At 35.8% G+C, this 16,981-nt stretch overlaps 1 protein-coding gene across 1 annotated transcript; it reads right to left on the minus strand.

Moving 5' to 3' along the window:
- Nucleotides 1–7,651: 7,651 nt before the first annotated feature.
- On the minus strand, nt 7,652–12,036 carry LOC107738133 (serine protease 38-like). Its single transcript, XM_016549835.1, has 10 exons — nt 11,887–12,036; nt 11,445–11,465; nt 11,180–11,342; nt 10,826–11,094; nt 9,532–9,671; nt 9,222–9,444; nt 8,958–9,087; nt 8,620–8,864; nt 8,421–8,518; nt 7,652–8,267 (listed from the first exon to the last, which is right to left on the minus strand). The coding sequence occupies exons 1-10, from the start codon at nt 11,939–11,941 to the stop codon at nt 8,007–8,009; spliced, it is 1,605 nt and encodes a 534-aa protein (XP_016405321.1). The 5' UTR covers nt 11,942–12,036; the 3' UTR covers nt 7,652–8,006.
- Between the last annotated feature and the right edge of the window lie 4,945 nt (nt 12,037–16,981).

Consider the following 16,981-nt stretch of genomic DNA (forward strand, 5'->3'; position numbering starts at 1 on the left):
CATTTTCCAATAGTGTTGACAGGAGAATCTGGTGGTTCACCATATCAAAAGTAGCAGACAGATCCAGCAAAATAAGTATAGAAGATTTGGAAGCCGCTCTTGCCAGTCTTAGGGCTTCAACAACTGAAAGCAAGGCAGTCTCGGTCGAATGTCCACTTCTGAAGCCAGATTGGTTGCTGTCCAGGAGGTTGTTCTGTGTGAGAAAGGCTGAGACTTGGTTGAACACAACATTCAAGTGTTTTTGCAATGAAAGGTAGAAGGGAAGGTCTGTAGTTCTCTAAAAGAGTTGGGTTAAGAGTGGGTTTCTTAAAAAGTGGGGTTATACGTTATATTTATATGTGCCTATATTTATACCACCCATATTTATTTTGGTCTATTTGTTTGTTTGTACAGACAGAGATTTAACTTATGTAATGTTTAGTTCCAATGCCCTTTAGTGTTCAATTGTTGGATCGATATGCCTGGGAAAATGAGAGACAAAAAGCCTGACAAAGTACTTTTTTCTTGAAGATTGTTTGGAGATTACTTGTGGATTATTTTTATATTTATAATAATCATTGTAAGACCCACTCCTAATTATTTTATTTACTTTATACAGTAATTTAGTATTTTATTTAAAAAGTACTCTCTAACTATTAGGCCACGACTTCACATAATTTACTTTATTAAATTACATTTTTAATTTAATAAAAAGTTCAATATACATTAATTTATTAACTCACTTATCAAACTCAATAACTCAATTTCTAATGCAAGAGCAAATTGCCTAAATAATGCCCTCTTGAAAATTCTGCAGTTCATTCTTTGCCTATATGCATATGTCAGTTTATTGAGTGAAAAAATGACAGAAGACAGCTTAAGGCAAGAATGAAGGGTGAGAATGACGCCGGCCCAACCAGAATAGATAAAACATTGTATAAAGCAATGTTAGTCACAAAAGCTGTAAAGGGAAAGCTTTTGATGAAGACTGTGTGATTGGAGAATTGTGGGTTGAAGCCATGAATGATGTGATCCGAGGACAAAAGACCTGAATGGCAAAGGACTGCCATTTTCCTGCTTTGATTAGTGTGTCATGTAACCCTTAACCCACATGAAAGAACCACACATGGACTGTGTTGTTAAATTACTTCTAATATTTACTTAAAATCTTAGAGGGTTCTTCAAGTTAATAGTTTAGGATTCACCGGACAAAACAGTTTGAGAACCCCTGCTTTGTAGAATGTCCACACAGTGTTGCTAGCAAGAAATGAGAAAGACAGGGAAGGTGTGTAAGAAGCATACTTGAGATTATTTTGAACGCCTTCTCAATCAATGCAGCTTTGTTCCTCCAGCCTGGAAATAAGAGAATCTTCTGACAGAAATTTTGAGAATTCAACAGTAACCAAACAGAAAATGAAGAGAGTTGACAGAATAGTGCTTACATGTGTCCAACACCCGAATTCAGACCAAACCCTTGAGTGTAAACAGAAGCTCAGATGAAACAGAGAGAAGAGACTGCATTCAGGTAAAGCTGAAATTCATGTTGCTTTGTCATTGTAATGTTAAAAAACATACATGGAGTAGGACAGTTCACATTCTCATGAACAGGAGAAATTAAAATTAGTTAAAAATGATGAAACCAGTCCTATTCATTCAGATATGCACACAAATTTAACCCTGTTGCTGAATAACTCACCAGGCACACCAGGGGCCTGAACCATGAAGCCGGATTAGCGGCTAGCCAGGTAAGTTTCAGTTTAGTTTGCACTAATCCTGGGTTTTAGGTACCATGAAAGTGGTTTGGCTTTTAGCGGCGTTCATTGCCATAGTAATTTACACTCCACAGCTTACCTGCTCCAGGGCAGGTTATGGTCTCGGTAAGAGATCTCAAACTAAAATTTGACCAATCAGATCTGAGCAGTGACAAATGTCGCAAAAAAGTCACTCCCTCAGTTTCTCTTCCTCCAAATTAAAGCTCATATAGTACAAAAAAAAAAAAAAAAATTACAACAAAATGGTCGGGCTTTAATGATAATTACTTTTTAAAAATTTTATAAGATTTATATATGATTTATAAAATTATTATATGATTTATATTAGCCTATTATTAATCCATTATACACAAGCAATTTTAGTTAACAATTACTATAAAGCATTTATTTTAAATTAATATTTATACAGATCCTATGTAATAAATTAATAAGCTGTAGAATCAATAGATAACGCTTTAAAAATGACTACATGTGACCTTACATGTTTTACTCAGTATCGCTATATATTATCAACTATACAAACTAACTTCACAAGTTTCACTTGTGACTGCACTGATAGAGCAAGATAATTTCTGTTATTTGTCCTCTTTCATGGAGAAGTCCTTTCTTCGTGTAAATGTGTTTAAATTCCTCATATTCTTCAATTTCTTAACCTTTAGCAAAAGAGTTTTGGATCCTGCTGGCTGAATCACACTTGCTCTGTGTTGCGAGGCATGTGATTGGTTGCTCGCCACTGATGTCACACATACATGTGCATGGGCTCCCCTAACTCAGGATCAAAACCTGAGCTGACAAAGATGTAATGCAAATACATTAAGTATGTGTTATATTCGCGGTTGTAGTTAGGGATACAGCTACAGGAAACCAACAATAAATAATTTTTTTCTACAGATTAGATTGTGTTTTATTAAAGTCCACACCTACCCCAACCCTAAACCTACCCTTACAGCAATGCAGATACATTAAATATTGTTGTTCAGCATGAGAAAAATTACGCAATATTGATGTGTGCATGCGCAGTAAACCCTGGTAGGACAATCTGACAGGTAGGATCAAATGTCAATGGAGTGGTTTGGCTTTGTCAACTCAAAACTAATCCTGTAACCCTGAGTTTGTTCAGGCACCATCATGGTACAGGCCCCAGGATAATCAGGCAAAGCACAAGCATTTAACTAAAACTCACAACATCAGCCTGGATCCAAACAGAGCCTTGTTTGATGACCACTGGACTTCCACACGGACATCCTGACACACATGTCTGTTATTGATTATCTATTAAATGGGCTATTTGTCGAATTCAGAAACGCTTGTTATTAGCAACACCAATGGCCGATTAGTGAACTGCCTCAGATAGCGCACGGACATCTGCAAGATGTTTGTTAAACAGCGCTTCATCTGGAAAGCATCTGCTGTGTACGAACAACTGATTAATATCTTTAAGATGCCAGTTTTACATACATTCTAAGTCATAAACACCTTAAAGACGTTTTCATTTCATTTTCTTTCATCACTTTTGAAGAGTAATTAGCTGGGGAAGATGATTTACTACCAGGCTCAGACTTAGGCTGGGACTGAGGTGATACCGGCTTGGTAGGCTACTGAGAGGATGGAGCCTTTTGGTGACTTGAAACAGCTGAGCACTTCGGCAGGAAGTATCAAAGAGCCTGTGATGTCTTCTGTGCTGCTGTGAAATGCTCAGCAAACCCATCCACGACAAGGCCAAACAGTCCATTGGGAGAGACTGGTGAATCTAGGAAGGTGACCTTGTCAGCGTCCCTGATCTCCACCATATTTAGCCAAAGGTGGCGCTCCAGCACTACCAAGTTGGCCATGGCCTCGGCTGTCAATAACATATCAATGACATGGAGTCATCCACGACAACTTTCTCCTCAGACCTGGCAAAGGAAATCGAGCCGCTCGCAGCCAACGAGGGGCGCTGATCCTCACCTGTGAAGTAAACAGGCGAGTTGAGGCAAAGTTCCCAGACTTTCTGCAGTCAGTCTGAAGATCTGGCTACGTGAGACTAAAATAGATCTGGCTATGTGAGTAAGTGTGTGATGCCTAGCATTTTAAAATCTGTTCAGATTTTAAAAGTGGAGTAGTGTATTTCAGTCTTAAATTGTTATGCTTGGTGAGATTTAGGGACGAAGGCGAGAGCATCCAAATGCAGATGAGTTTTATTCATGGAATTAACAGGTTCCAAGACAACAGAAAACCATGACCATGTAACAGCCAGCAAAAGAACAAGACTAGACAAAGAACATGGGCAAATAAATACACAGGAGAAAGGGCTCAATGAATTGTCATGGATACAAACAGGGAAAGGGGTGTGGCCAATTAATTATCATGGAGACATACAGGGTTAACGATAAGAACAAAAAAGGCAAACAGGGACATCCAAACAATATAGGATGTGAACAGAGAAACATAGTAACACAAAGTACTAAACAAGAGCCCTAAATCGCAAAAACAGGGTGACAAAGTTTTTTTTAGCTTAATTTTATGTAGAAAGGGTACATCGCCATCTTGCTCTGACCAAAGTGACTTGAACGCACTTGAAGTCATAATTACGATTTAACAGAACACAATAGAATGGAAGAGAGACTCTCTGGCGCGCATGTAAATGTAGTATCCTTTTGATTTTCCTGGGGAAAACATCCTCAGTCCTTCGAATAAAAATCAGTCTACAGGCTTTCACAGATAAGAAGCCAGGGAAGGTGTCGGTTTTTTAAGTTTCATTACAAGCTGTTCACACATTGGCAATAAAAAAAATGGTTGATTCCAACAATGTAATTCCCACAGATTGATTATTAAAACCTCATAACTAGAGTTATTGTCCTTAGCGTATTGTAACGCCAAGCCAGCAGAGGGAGCCCTCGCCCGAGTACTGACCGTGCTCCACTCCCTCTGCTTCCTCTGCTTTTATATGGGCCTTTACACTTACTGTTTCCAACCATGGGCACGTTTACCTCCTGTAGGTTTAGAGGAGAAAAAGGGATTGATTTTGCTAGATCGCTCATCTGTAATGAGTTAAAGGGGTCATATGATGTGATTTAAATTTTTTCTTTCTCTTTGGAGTGTTACAAGCTCTTGGTGCATAAAGAAGATCTGTAAAGTTGCAAAGACTAAAGTCTCAAATCCAAAGAGATATTCTTTATAAAAGTTAAAAGTCAGCCACACATCACAAATGCAGACATGGTTTTATGTTTACGCGACGTGATACACAACGCAACACGTAAAAAGACAGTATAAGTCATTATAATCAGTAATTATGTCCCCACTGGATGCAACGAATGCCTCGTTTATAATGGGTTTTCATGTTTTTGTCTCGTCGCTCCGGCCGGACAGGGCATCACAGTATGGTGAGGGGCGTAACATTTCCGTCACACGCTTGAGGTATTCGGCCAATCACAACGCACTGGATAGCTGGCCAATCACAGCACACCTTGCTTTTCAGAAGGATGAGCTTTGTAAAAATCGACGCGTTTCAGAAAGGCGGGGCATAGAGGAGAAACAATGTACAGTATGTGGAAAATAATGTGTTTTTTGAACCTTAAACCGCATAAACACATTTCATTACACCAAATAAACAAAATAATGTTCTTTTTAGCAACATCATATGACCCCTTTAACACAATGCAAAATCCAATCTTCTCAATGCTTTTATTCATTCTGACCATTTTGTGCTTTGGAAATATTTGGAAAATGCATTGTTTGTATATAGTTATTGCTACTGGGCACACCTCAGCAGAAGTATTTCAATTATGGAATAACAGGTTTGACTTCATGGCCTCAAGTTCAGCAGTTCAAGTTCTCACCATTTGTCTCCTCAACAGTATGGTTGTCTGTGTTTCTGTTTGCTGCCAGATCCGATGTAACCTATGCGTTGAAGTTCATGGTTGAGGAGAGATGCACAATTAATTTATTTTGTTTATTGCAGGCTAAGTCTATTTTTATTCTTATTAGGGGTAAGTAAAGAATGCTTTAATACAGTTAACATTATATGACCACAAACTGTATATATCCACATATATGATATATGACCACAAACTGTATACAAGCTATATATCTCCTACAGCCTATATCTACACAAATCTCTTCATGTTCTCACTGAAGCCTGACTTGCCTTAGGCAAGTGTAAACAATGAAAACATTTGTAAAAAATGTGGATTGAGTAAAAAAACAAAAAAAGAAACATACATATTCAGTTAAACATTCTGTCATACACTGTCAGAAAAAAATGTGTCTTTAAGGGTAAACTTAAAGGGACATCTCTGTACCTAATTGACCCCTAAAAGGTTGGTAGTAGTACCTTAAGGGTATATATTACTGTTGTATGATGCTGATATGCATTTTTTTTAGGGGTAATTATGTGTACTGCCCAAGTGACAAGCTGTCAACCTAAATGTACAATTTTTGCAGTACCTGACAGTGTCCTAAATAAGCTTGTCTTATGACTCTCTATAAGACTTGCCAGCATATGAATTTTCAATAAGGGGCGTTTATGTTCTGCCTTATGTACAAATGTGATGTTTTATGTATTTGCTTAACCATATACAGCCAGACATATGAAATAATAGTCATATACTTTAAGACAATATATTATTAAAAGTTTGTATATGTGTTTTTTTGTTGAGTGTCATTTAGGCTTTTATGGATCATATAGTGAGAATATGGAGCTCATACTAGAGGAAGAACAAAGCACAAAACACAAAAGGTGCGTCCCATATCGTGTACTTATGCACTATTCTGTGACGTTTTATAGTATAAAGAGTGTGAGTAGTGCGTTCACACTGAAAATTCCAAAAAAGAAAAAGTACACTTTAAATACCCAGATGATGCACTTAAATAACCGAAAAAATGAAGTGTGGAATTTTGGACACTTCATGCACTCAATTGTCGCAGCTTTAATTACGTGCCGAAGGGGAAGGGGCTATCAGACTCCGATTATGAATGACAAAATAACCTTATATAATTCACACTATACATGGTTGAGTACATAGTGCATAAGTACATAGTGGATGAGTGCATAGTGTATAGTGCGTCATTTGGGACGCAGCTATAGTTTTATTAAGAGGCTCAAACTGAGAAAACATATGCTAATTGGTGCAGTTGCTTATATTTATATGGTCAAAAAGTCAAATGAATTTCTGATAACTTGTAGTGTAAATCAAGTAGATCATTGCAGACTAGCAGAAATAAAATGCATATAAATAGCCTATCAGTTGTCACTCACTATCTCCCAATAATATGTCTTAGTAAGATGATATTTAAATGCTTAATTTTATGATCAAAGCTCAGTAATTTTTTTATTGGGGGGAAAAATGCTATGCAATACAATGACGACTGAGAGATGAACAGAGAAACATTCCTCTAAAGCCTGTATCAGATTTGATAATCAGATGATTTCTAAAAAAAATGATATATGGATAATCAAGTAAACTATGTTGCTTCAGTCCCGTAAGTATGAAGGATCTTGAAATATTACTGACAATATAAAAATTATTCTTATGTTTAATTTCTAAAAATCATTAAAGATTTCACAGCAGGTTCATTTGTGTTCTGGTTCTAAATAGAAGCTTTATTTTTAATGCTTATAATTAATTATTTATTATTATTATTAATAATTATTAATAATTTAGTTGATTGCTCTCAGTGTCCTTAAGTAAAAACTGCACTGATTATTTGCACTAATATTTGAAAATATCTTAATGGGATTTACTAATATTCATGAGAGCCAAATTCAAAAGTGTTAATAAGTATACTGTGAAAACAGTGGCTACAAAATTAACAGTTAAGGCAACTGTAATTTATTAATAAAATAATGAATCATTTAATAATAAAATAACAATGAATAATTTCATAAAATAATTTCATGTTCAATTCCAAGTTCCCATGGCTCAAAAATAGATAATTCTCTTCAGGTTTCAGGACAATAAACAACTTTATTATGGACGATACATTGTTCTCTTAGACAGATTTCCATAAGCACAACTTTATTTAAATTGTAATTTCAAGAGTAATGGAGTTCATTTACTGGAGAGTGTGAGTTACAGAAATTGAGAAACAAAAGTTGTTGGGTTTTTTTTGTTTTATTTGGAATATGCAAAGTGTTAATCTCCCACCTTAATTATTTCATTCAAGTTAAAGATTTATATAGCTTTATTTCTAATGTAAGAGCAAATTCCCTTTAATGCCCCATATAATGTACTGCATATGTTAGTTTATTCAGTGATGAAGTGACAGATGGCCGCTTCAGAAAAAGGCCTGGAGGACTGCTGGGAGAGAGAGCAGAAGGATGTAAGTGAGAGAGAGGGGCGAGAATGCCTCTGCCCCATCCAGAATAGATGGGACGTTGTAGATAGTGTTAGTCAGGAAGTTGCTGAAGGGAGTGGTCTGGATGAAGACTGTGCTGTTGGAGAATGGGTCGATCTCACTGCCAGGGGGAATGGACAGAATACCAGTCTGAATCCACATGTCGTTCATTCTACACAGCAGAGGACTGCCGTCATCGTCCTGAATGAGAGTGAGCCAGAAAGACTGTTACAAAGTCATACTAAACATACAGTGCTAGATTTCTAAGAAACATTATAATTGTACGCAGTAACTCAAAGTCTGAGAAATTAAACGACAAGACTAAAGGACTGAAAAAAAGGACTCTGCAAATACCTGCTGAACCTCCAAACGGTCTGTGCAGATGTTAACCTGTGTGGTGTGTGAAGGATCGCAGTTTACAATGGTGGTTTGCAATTCCTGAAAAGGTAGATCTGTACAAGAAGAAAGAAAAGCACATTAGAAAGAAACAAATGTGGGATGTCATTGAATGTATTGACATAGAAAGTCTGAATAAATGATTATGTGAACTCACATGTACCAGCATCTGAATCCCAACCAATTACTGAACACTGAGTACCAGGGCCAAAGCTTGGATTATACATGTCAACCGGTAAATTGCCAACTTGAGAAAACGGATGAGTCAATTGCAGGAGTGCTACACCGTTTCCTAAAATATCGTCGAAAAAGACATTTTCCACACCAGATGCAATTGGCATGCTGGAGCAGTCTGGTTGGACAACATTGAGGACGACTTCCCATCCATCCGTACCCATGAATCTGAAAAATAAGATATGTTGAATGTGAGCGCACAAGTCATCAGTTTTTAGGTAACTGATTTCATATGAAATGAAGTTTTCCTGAAATGATTACCTGGCAAAGCAGCTAGCAGAGGTCATGACGAATAGGTCAGAGACCAAAGTTCCTACACACATTGGATAATTGCGATAAGTTACACTAGCCATCCATGGCCATGAACCTGCAGAACCTCCACACACTGGCACTGGAGAGAAAAGTGAGAGAGAAGGAGAGATAAATGTAAACGGCAGCTAAAGGGGAAGTGTAAGCCAGCTGTAAGACCGTTTCGATGATGGATCATTTCATTTTGCTTTGTCATGGTGATGTTCAGAAACATACCTGATGTAGGACAGGTCTCGTCCAGAACGGGCGCAGTGGAGGTAAAAGGGATGAAGCCCGTATTATTCATGCCCACATGCTGAGTGATCCAGTTCTGGTAGTTGGACACTCTGGCGTACACACCAGGAAGATTAGGCAGAGCACAACCTTTACCGTAACTCACAACGCCAGCCTGGATCCATGTAGAGCCCTGTCTGATGACCATTGGACCTCCAGAGTCACCCTGTGCAGCGAAATGAAATATTAACATATTAATAAAACGTACAAAATATTATTGCATTAAATGGTACAAGCAATGTACTATTGATACCTGGCAGGAATCTTTTCCACCTTCCAATGGTCCAGCACACATCATGTTTTCTGTTATTCCTCCATTAAGGCAGTCACACTTAGTGTTTCCAACCATGGGCACATCCACCTCCTGCAGGTTTTGAGGTGAAGGAAGGGGTACTGCGAAACAGTGAATGAGGAAAAACTCATCATCAGTGCTCAGATAACAGGCAGAGATCATTTAGAGTAATATACAGTGATCTTTAGAAGCAGAATCATTGACATTAACATGCTTTTTTTTTTAATATATATATTGTTCAGTTAACGTTTTAGTGAATTTTGTGCTGTTTTTTATAAATAAAATATAAATAAAAATGTAATTTAGTTATTATTAATCTTTATTTCAGTTGTAGTATTTTTTTATGAACATTTTTAAAAGAAATAAAATGTTTCTTTGCCAACAAGCTAAAATATTTGAACTTTTTTATGGTTTAACTAATTTTTTATGGTTTTAGTTGTAGTTAACTATAATAACTCTGACATTCTCGGCATGAGCGTCAAAGGTTCATAATGTTTCTGAGATTACATGCTTTTACGTTATGACTTTAACAAATCCCAAGTCTTTAAAATTTAAAAATCCCAACTCCTTTAAATTGATCTTTTTTTTCTTCTTCATCTTTTTGCCTTGATTTTAGAAATATAAAAATGCTTTTGGATCACACTTTATTTTAAGCTCCAATTCTCACTATTAACAAACCATTAACAATGACTTTTGCCTCAATAAACTTCTAATTACTGCTTATTAATAGTTAGGTAGTTGTTGGGTAGAATTAGGGATGTAGAATAAAGTCATGTAAAATAAATGCTTTATAACTATTAATAAACAGTCAATATGTTAATAATAGGCATGCTAAAAAGCAACTGCTTAATAGTGAGAACTTCATGGTCCCTATGCAAAAGTGTTAACTGCTTTTGTTTTTGAGAATGCATCTCAATAAAAAAAAAAAAAAATTTAAATCATGCTACAACAGGCTTGGTAATCGCCAGTGTTTTAATTGCTTTCACTATGCGTATGCACTGATGCAGAGTTGAATGGTTGCATCATATATGCCATATATGATATATTATATGGCATAAAAAGTAAGAGCAGTATAATACTATGATATACTGAATTCAAGCTTTGGGTATTGCTTTGGGTGAAAAACTTTGAAGAAGAAAAACTTTGGGTATTAAATAAATTAAACTGTCAAACTGGTATGTATGGATGTATCAAAAGCCCGCATCAGACCTCTAGCGTCTTCTGGCATGCATTCAAAATTGATCTTGCTTCTTACCGCCTGAATCAATGGTTCCCCATCCTGTGATCCACATCATGTCACTGTTGAATATGCTTCCCTCTGCTGCCAGACAGACTGGTTGGATAAAATTAGTGAAGGTCACAGGTGAGGAGAGACGCAGCAGAGCCATGTCATTGTTATGGGGAAGGTTGTTGTATTCTGGATGAAGTATGACTTGAGAGACGGACACTGACACCTCGTTTGGATTGGGTAGTTCTTGACTCTGTCGACCCAGGTACACAGTATAGACTGCAGGATCGGGGGTACTACAGCGAGGACACGACCAAGTGTTTACAATCACATTAATTATCAAGAAGGAATCATGTTCTTGAAGATGTTTGTGTGGGTTACCTTGGAAAGCAGTGAGCTGCTGACAGAACCCATTCAGTGTTGATGAGTGATCCACCGCAGAAATGACTCCCATCCTCATGAAGGCTGACCTGCCATGGCCAAGCGCCGGCAGACGCGTCCTCTCCTCCAACGATTTTCGTGTTGAGGGGCGCACTGCCACACGCTTCAAACAAAAGAGGGAAAAGACCATCACACTAACGCTCCAAGAAAAAGGTGAATATGTTACTCGGTAAATTGTATTATTATGTGATGAAAACATATTTACCAAAAGTTTGGCAGTCACACCCTGGAGGAGATGACACAAGATCAAATGTTAAAAAAAGACAACTGCTTTTCACCAGAACCATCAAGTAGACGAGGTAGTAGCTACACGTGAGACTCATTTTATCTGCTTAATAAGTCATCTTTGTAATCCCAGATATAAATTGGAAGATAATATATTGTAATTTCCCATAAAACGAAAAACAATCTATTCAAGCAAATTATTTAGAAACTGACTCTATTAATTAAAGTATTTTTAAACACAAAATGAGTAATCATAACTTGAGTGTTTGTGTGTGTATCTAAACTTATATATAAATAATATGTTATAGCATCAATAAATATAAATAATACAGGTGTTGTTTTTGTGTTGTTGTTAATTATTATTTAATTTATTTTGTCAGGAGCAAGTAACAAGAACATGATGTGAAGAAGAAGGCATTTACCTTTGGTTAGGAGAGTGATCACAAAAACCAAACTCAGTGTCGAGAACATCTTCATCTTTCTGATTTCGCCGCTGACTCCGAACTTATATATCCCCTAGATCCTGACGTCTACACACCTCTCCTGATTTTCTTATTGAAGCCGGAATTGCCTTGGTCACACCTACACAGTGAAACCAATAGCACTTATACAGTAGAGATGACAAAAAAATGAAAACTATTCAGAAAAAGATTCTGTCGTATTAAATGTACAAACTTGATTTTCAGCATGAAATACCAGAATAAGAACTTTACATAAAGCACATTTTGTAAAGGACGTTTTGACTATGCTATGTACATGTATATGTTTTATGTATTTTCTTCAGAACTTAATAACTAAACAAAATTAAACATGTACTCTTTGACTTGATCATAATTTGATCATAATTTTGCCTTAAATCAATATATCCTAACGTAGTTTGTTGCTCTCAGTTTCTGTGAGCTTTCCAAATACAGTAAGGACATAAATGTAAAATACTAACGTTCATTAATATATCAAGTGCAGAAACACATTATGAAAATGTCTTTGCTTTAAAATAGTTCCTATAAATATGAACAAATCTTCATGTTCACATACTTGTTTGACAATGAAACTGGTTTTGCAGGTTTTCAAGCAGCACAAATCTATGCATTCTCATAATAGGAGATGACAAGGTGTGTTCTTTTCTCTTTTTTCCAATGTTATTTTAATCTGTTTTTAAACAGACTGTAAAGTTTGATCTTTGTACGTTATGTGTACAAAAGTGCAATGTTGAAAAAGACAAGTAATAACAATGAAATGAGTCTTTCATGCCATCGAAAAAGTTTCTTACGTAACAATGATATCTCCACGAATACAATGTCAGCTATACATAAACTTTAAAATAACATTATTATATTATTCATATATTGTGCATATTCATCTTCTTTTAAACTAACAACATAATATTTTATTTCTTACTTTAGGGCTTTAAGGCTTCTTTAGTTTTCTAAGTGTTGGTTTATACTTTCAGTCACTTTTTAGTAAGTTTCAAGTTCTTACTCTAGGGAAGGCTTTAGCTTTCTAGTTATTATTGTTTTTTTTTTCACTTTCAGGTACGTTTTAGTAAGTTTCAAGTTCTCACTCTAGGGAACGTTTCTTTAGTTTTCTAAGTTTTGGTTTATACTTTCAGTCACTTTGTGTTTAAAGCATTTAGTATTTATTACGATTTTAATAGCATTTACATTTTAATAGCATTTTTCAACCTTTGTTTCAACCATTGTTTTTTTTTGAAAATAACAACAAGGTTCAAGGATCATTCTTAATAAAATGGACTTCATGAAGAGATATCAATTGAGGAATATATCAAAAGTATAACCACTCCTCATGATCTGTCTTTTTGCACATATTGTTTAAGGTTATCTGTGCTTTGATAGCTTCCTAACCCATCCACATTCACTACAACAAACTGAGTACTTTAGAAATACATCAGGAACATGTATACATGGACAATGCTATTGTATGGCAATACATTTTGACATAGTGAATTCAAACACCCACAAATCAGTGTATTTTCACCAGACATCAGTTTAAGGGTGAATTAAGAATATTAAACAGCCATAAGTATTTATTACATATCATTATATATTTGTATTTTAAAACAAAACATTTACTTTTGTCTACATGACAAAATGGAATTCTTTAGCTGTTTTCCCTCATGCGTGTTAAAGAGCAACTGAAGCCCTCGTCTTTGTCTCTGTGAAACTGCACCTGACACAAAAATATGAAGACACATCTTGATTTGTTTCTCATGTTTGTTTTGGTGTCATAACTTGAGGATCATCAAATGTCACGGTTCTCGAACAAAAACTTTCAGGCATGCTAGACGAACAAGTTACAAAGTTTCTACAGAAATGAAGTTGTTAGAAGATAAGCAGATCTCAACACATTATCTTTTGCAAGTATTTATCCTGTCTTTGACTTGAACATGTCTTCGTTTTGCATGTCTTTTATTTTTAAATCCTGGCCAACTGGCAATTAAAGTCACTAAAGAATATTAAGGAATATCAATCAACCTTTTTTTTTGGCCATGCTCCTTATACTGAGCTTTTTTTTTAACTTCTAACTCTAACTGTCAGAAACAAAAATTCTGCACTTTGAGATGTTCACTGAGACCCTGAAAATGCACTGAAAGCTTTATTCTGGACCAATCCCTGTTCAGTTTGAACACAGAACATACTGTATATGGCTCTTAAATCACTGCTTATAAAAATTCAGTGTTGTCATATTTCGGATACCTCAACAGAATTGAGGTCACTTGTTTTATAATTTTATTACTGAATGTGTAATTGTCTTTTTTTTGTAAATTCAATTCAGTTTGAAATCAAATTTGAAATCAAGCTTCCTTGTGCTGTAAGCTTTTGCTACAAAGTTACCCTATTTTAAAGACACAAATACACAGAATGAGCAAATGTGTAAGATTGAGATTTTTGTAATGTTAATTGAACAATATTTATATGTATGTAAATAAAAACCTATATTAAAATCTGTTCATCATATAAAGCGAATGTGTCTTTTTTAGAAGACTTAAATGGATGAAAAATGAAAAATGGATGTGCAAATTTTTTTTTTAAATATTAAATTATCTATATGGCAGTATACAGTAGTATGTGTTAGTTTTGCCAATGGTATTGAAAACTAGTTGTCATAAAATCAAAAATGACCCTACTTACTTTTTAGTGCACATTACTAGTCTTGTGGTGAACAATTGAACCGTGCAAGTCAATACACTGGAAAAAAATTGTCGGCCGTCATAATCTTTAATCAAAAACTGAATATTGGCTTCCGCTCTGGAATGGAGTTCTCGCTCTGAATTCCGTTTCACTTGGAAATACATCACAACACTGAAGTCAGTTGATATTGATATTTTTCAAGGTATTGAAGTTAGAAATTCCTGTAACATGACCACTAATTCATATACTTTGTCAATAAGATAAAAGTGGGTTTTGTTCAAAGTAGCTATTATCCACATAGATCTTTGATATGAATGAATATTTTTTGGTAATTCATTAAATATCGCCAGCTAAAAAGTAACTAGTACTCTGAGTAGTTTTTGAGAAGAGTACTTTGCACTTTTACTTAAGTACTGTTTTGGCACCAGTACTTTTACTTGTAATTGAGTATTATTTCAGCAATGTAACAGTACTTGTACTTAAGTAAAAATTTTCAGTACTCTTTCCACCACTGGTTTTAGCACAGTAAATGGTATAATGTACATGTCACATGTTGGCTTGTTAGTTGTAGGTGATAATGGAAATGGGCGAGGTGGAACAATAGAAAGTTATGCTTTTCATGTTCGATTCACCCACGCTGAACATGCGATAGCGTGGCATGATACTGGGTTAAAGTTATGGACTCAGGGATGGGCTGCAGTTGTGTTTTACCCTGAAAGTACCAAAGCACCTGAGCAAACAGAGCTGGGTAGATTACTTACAAATTGTAGTCCAATACTGATTCCAAATTTCATGACAAAAATTGTAATTAGTAACGTAATCCATTACATTAGGTAATATAATCAGATTATTTTTTGATTACTTTTAGATTATGACCTAACTCATTTATTACATTGATTTAAATAGGATAATCTTGTACCATATTGATATAAAAATGCAAAGAAAAAGAAAATACATTCCATTCGTTATTATTGACAACATGAAGTGCATTAAACATTACATTATCATGGTTTTCCAAACTGGGGTTCGTAAAGGAACTGCAGGGTGTTTGTGAGTTTAATGAAAAGCAAGTGATTAATTGAATTATAAAACTCAACATGAAAATAAATCATTTTAAAATAACATCAGTCAATTAACAATTAAACTCCGCACACCTGACGGCAATAGATAGGTGCGTTGGAGGCAGAGACCAACCAGGTCAAAAAACTAAAAAGCAAAAAACAAATCCCGCACACTATCTAATATGCAAAAAATATCAAAATATTTATTGACAACGTTTCGGTCGCATGACCTTCCTCAGGAATTTTTTTAAAAACATGACATCACAAAGTACACCCCATTTAAAAACAGATTCATGAATTCATGACCAATCGCTGTAAAGATCCAGTGATTAATAACAACCCGCTATAGGTACATCATCAACTTAATCATCATCAACATAAAAAAAACAAACAAAAAAACTTTCATGTACATATAGCTACACATAAACATATCCTGTACATACATACTAGCACATACATCAGGCCCAGATTGCATTATAACATCACATTAAATAAAGCTTCATCATTCATGCCATTAGGTGATCATGTCTGAAGGGTAAATATCCAAAACAGTTCACGTTGATGTAAGAGCCATTCAATATCGCCACCTCTAGGTGGCACATTAACCCTTTCAATACCACAAAACCGTTAGGTAGAAACATCATGATTTAAAGGGATAGTTCACCCAAAAATGAAAATTTGATGTTTATCTGCTTACCCCCAGGGCATCCAAGATGTAGGTGACTTTGTTTCTTCAGTAGAACACATTTGATGATTTTTAAGTCCAACCGTTGGAGTCTATCTATCTTATAACGCATGGCAATGGTAACAAAATCTATGAGAGTAAAAAAAACATCCAAATTAACAAATCCAAATTAAACCATGCGGCTCGTGACGACACATTAATGTCCTAAGACAGTGTTTCCCAACCGGGGTGCCGCGGCACCCTGGGGTGCCGTCTGTCGAGAGCAGGGGTGCCGTGTAAAAAATCCTTTTTTAATATTTTTAAATTGCTAAAATATTCAAAAACGCATATATTATATAATATCCATTTCTGATGTCACCAATAATTAGAGATGCACCGAAATTTCGGCTGCCGAAAATTAGTTCACCGCTCAGGTTTCACTTTCACGTGGTGTGACGCTCTGCGTATTGCGTGTGTGCTCCGCTCAGTCGCTCACGGCCCATGTGAGTGCTCCACTCATATACCGTTCATGCTCATCGGAACAGCAAAGTCCACTCAAAAATCGAGCCGACAGGAAACATCGATGTAGTACAGCATTGTTTCTGTCTGCAATAGCCCTACTGTGTTGTAACAAGGTGTGGTA

The sequence above is a fragment of the Sinocyclocheilus rhinocerous genome, unplaced genomic scaffold (assembly GCF_001515625.1).
Source record: "Sinocyclocheilus rhinocerous isolate Xijiao unplaced genomic scaffold, SAMN03320098_v1.1 scaffold461, whole genome shotgun sequence".
In the NCBI taxonomy this organism is placed as follows: domain Eukaryota; kingdom Metazoa; phylum Chordata; class Actinopteri; order Cypriniformes; family Cyprinidae; genus Sinocyclocheilus; species Sinocyclocheilus rhinocerous.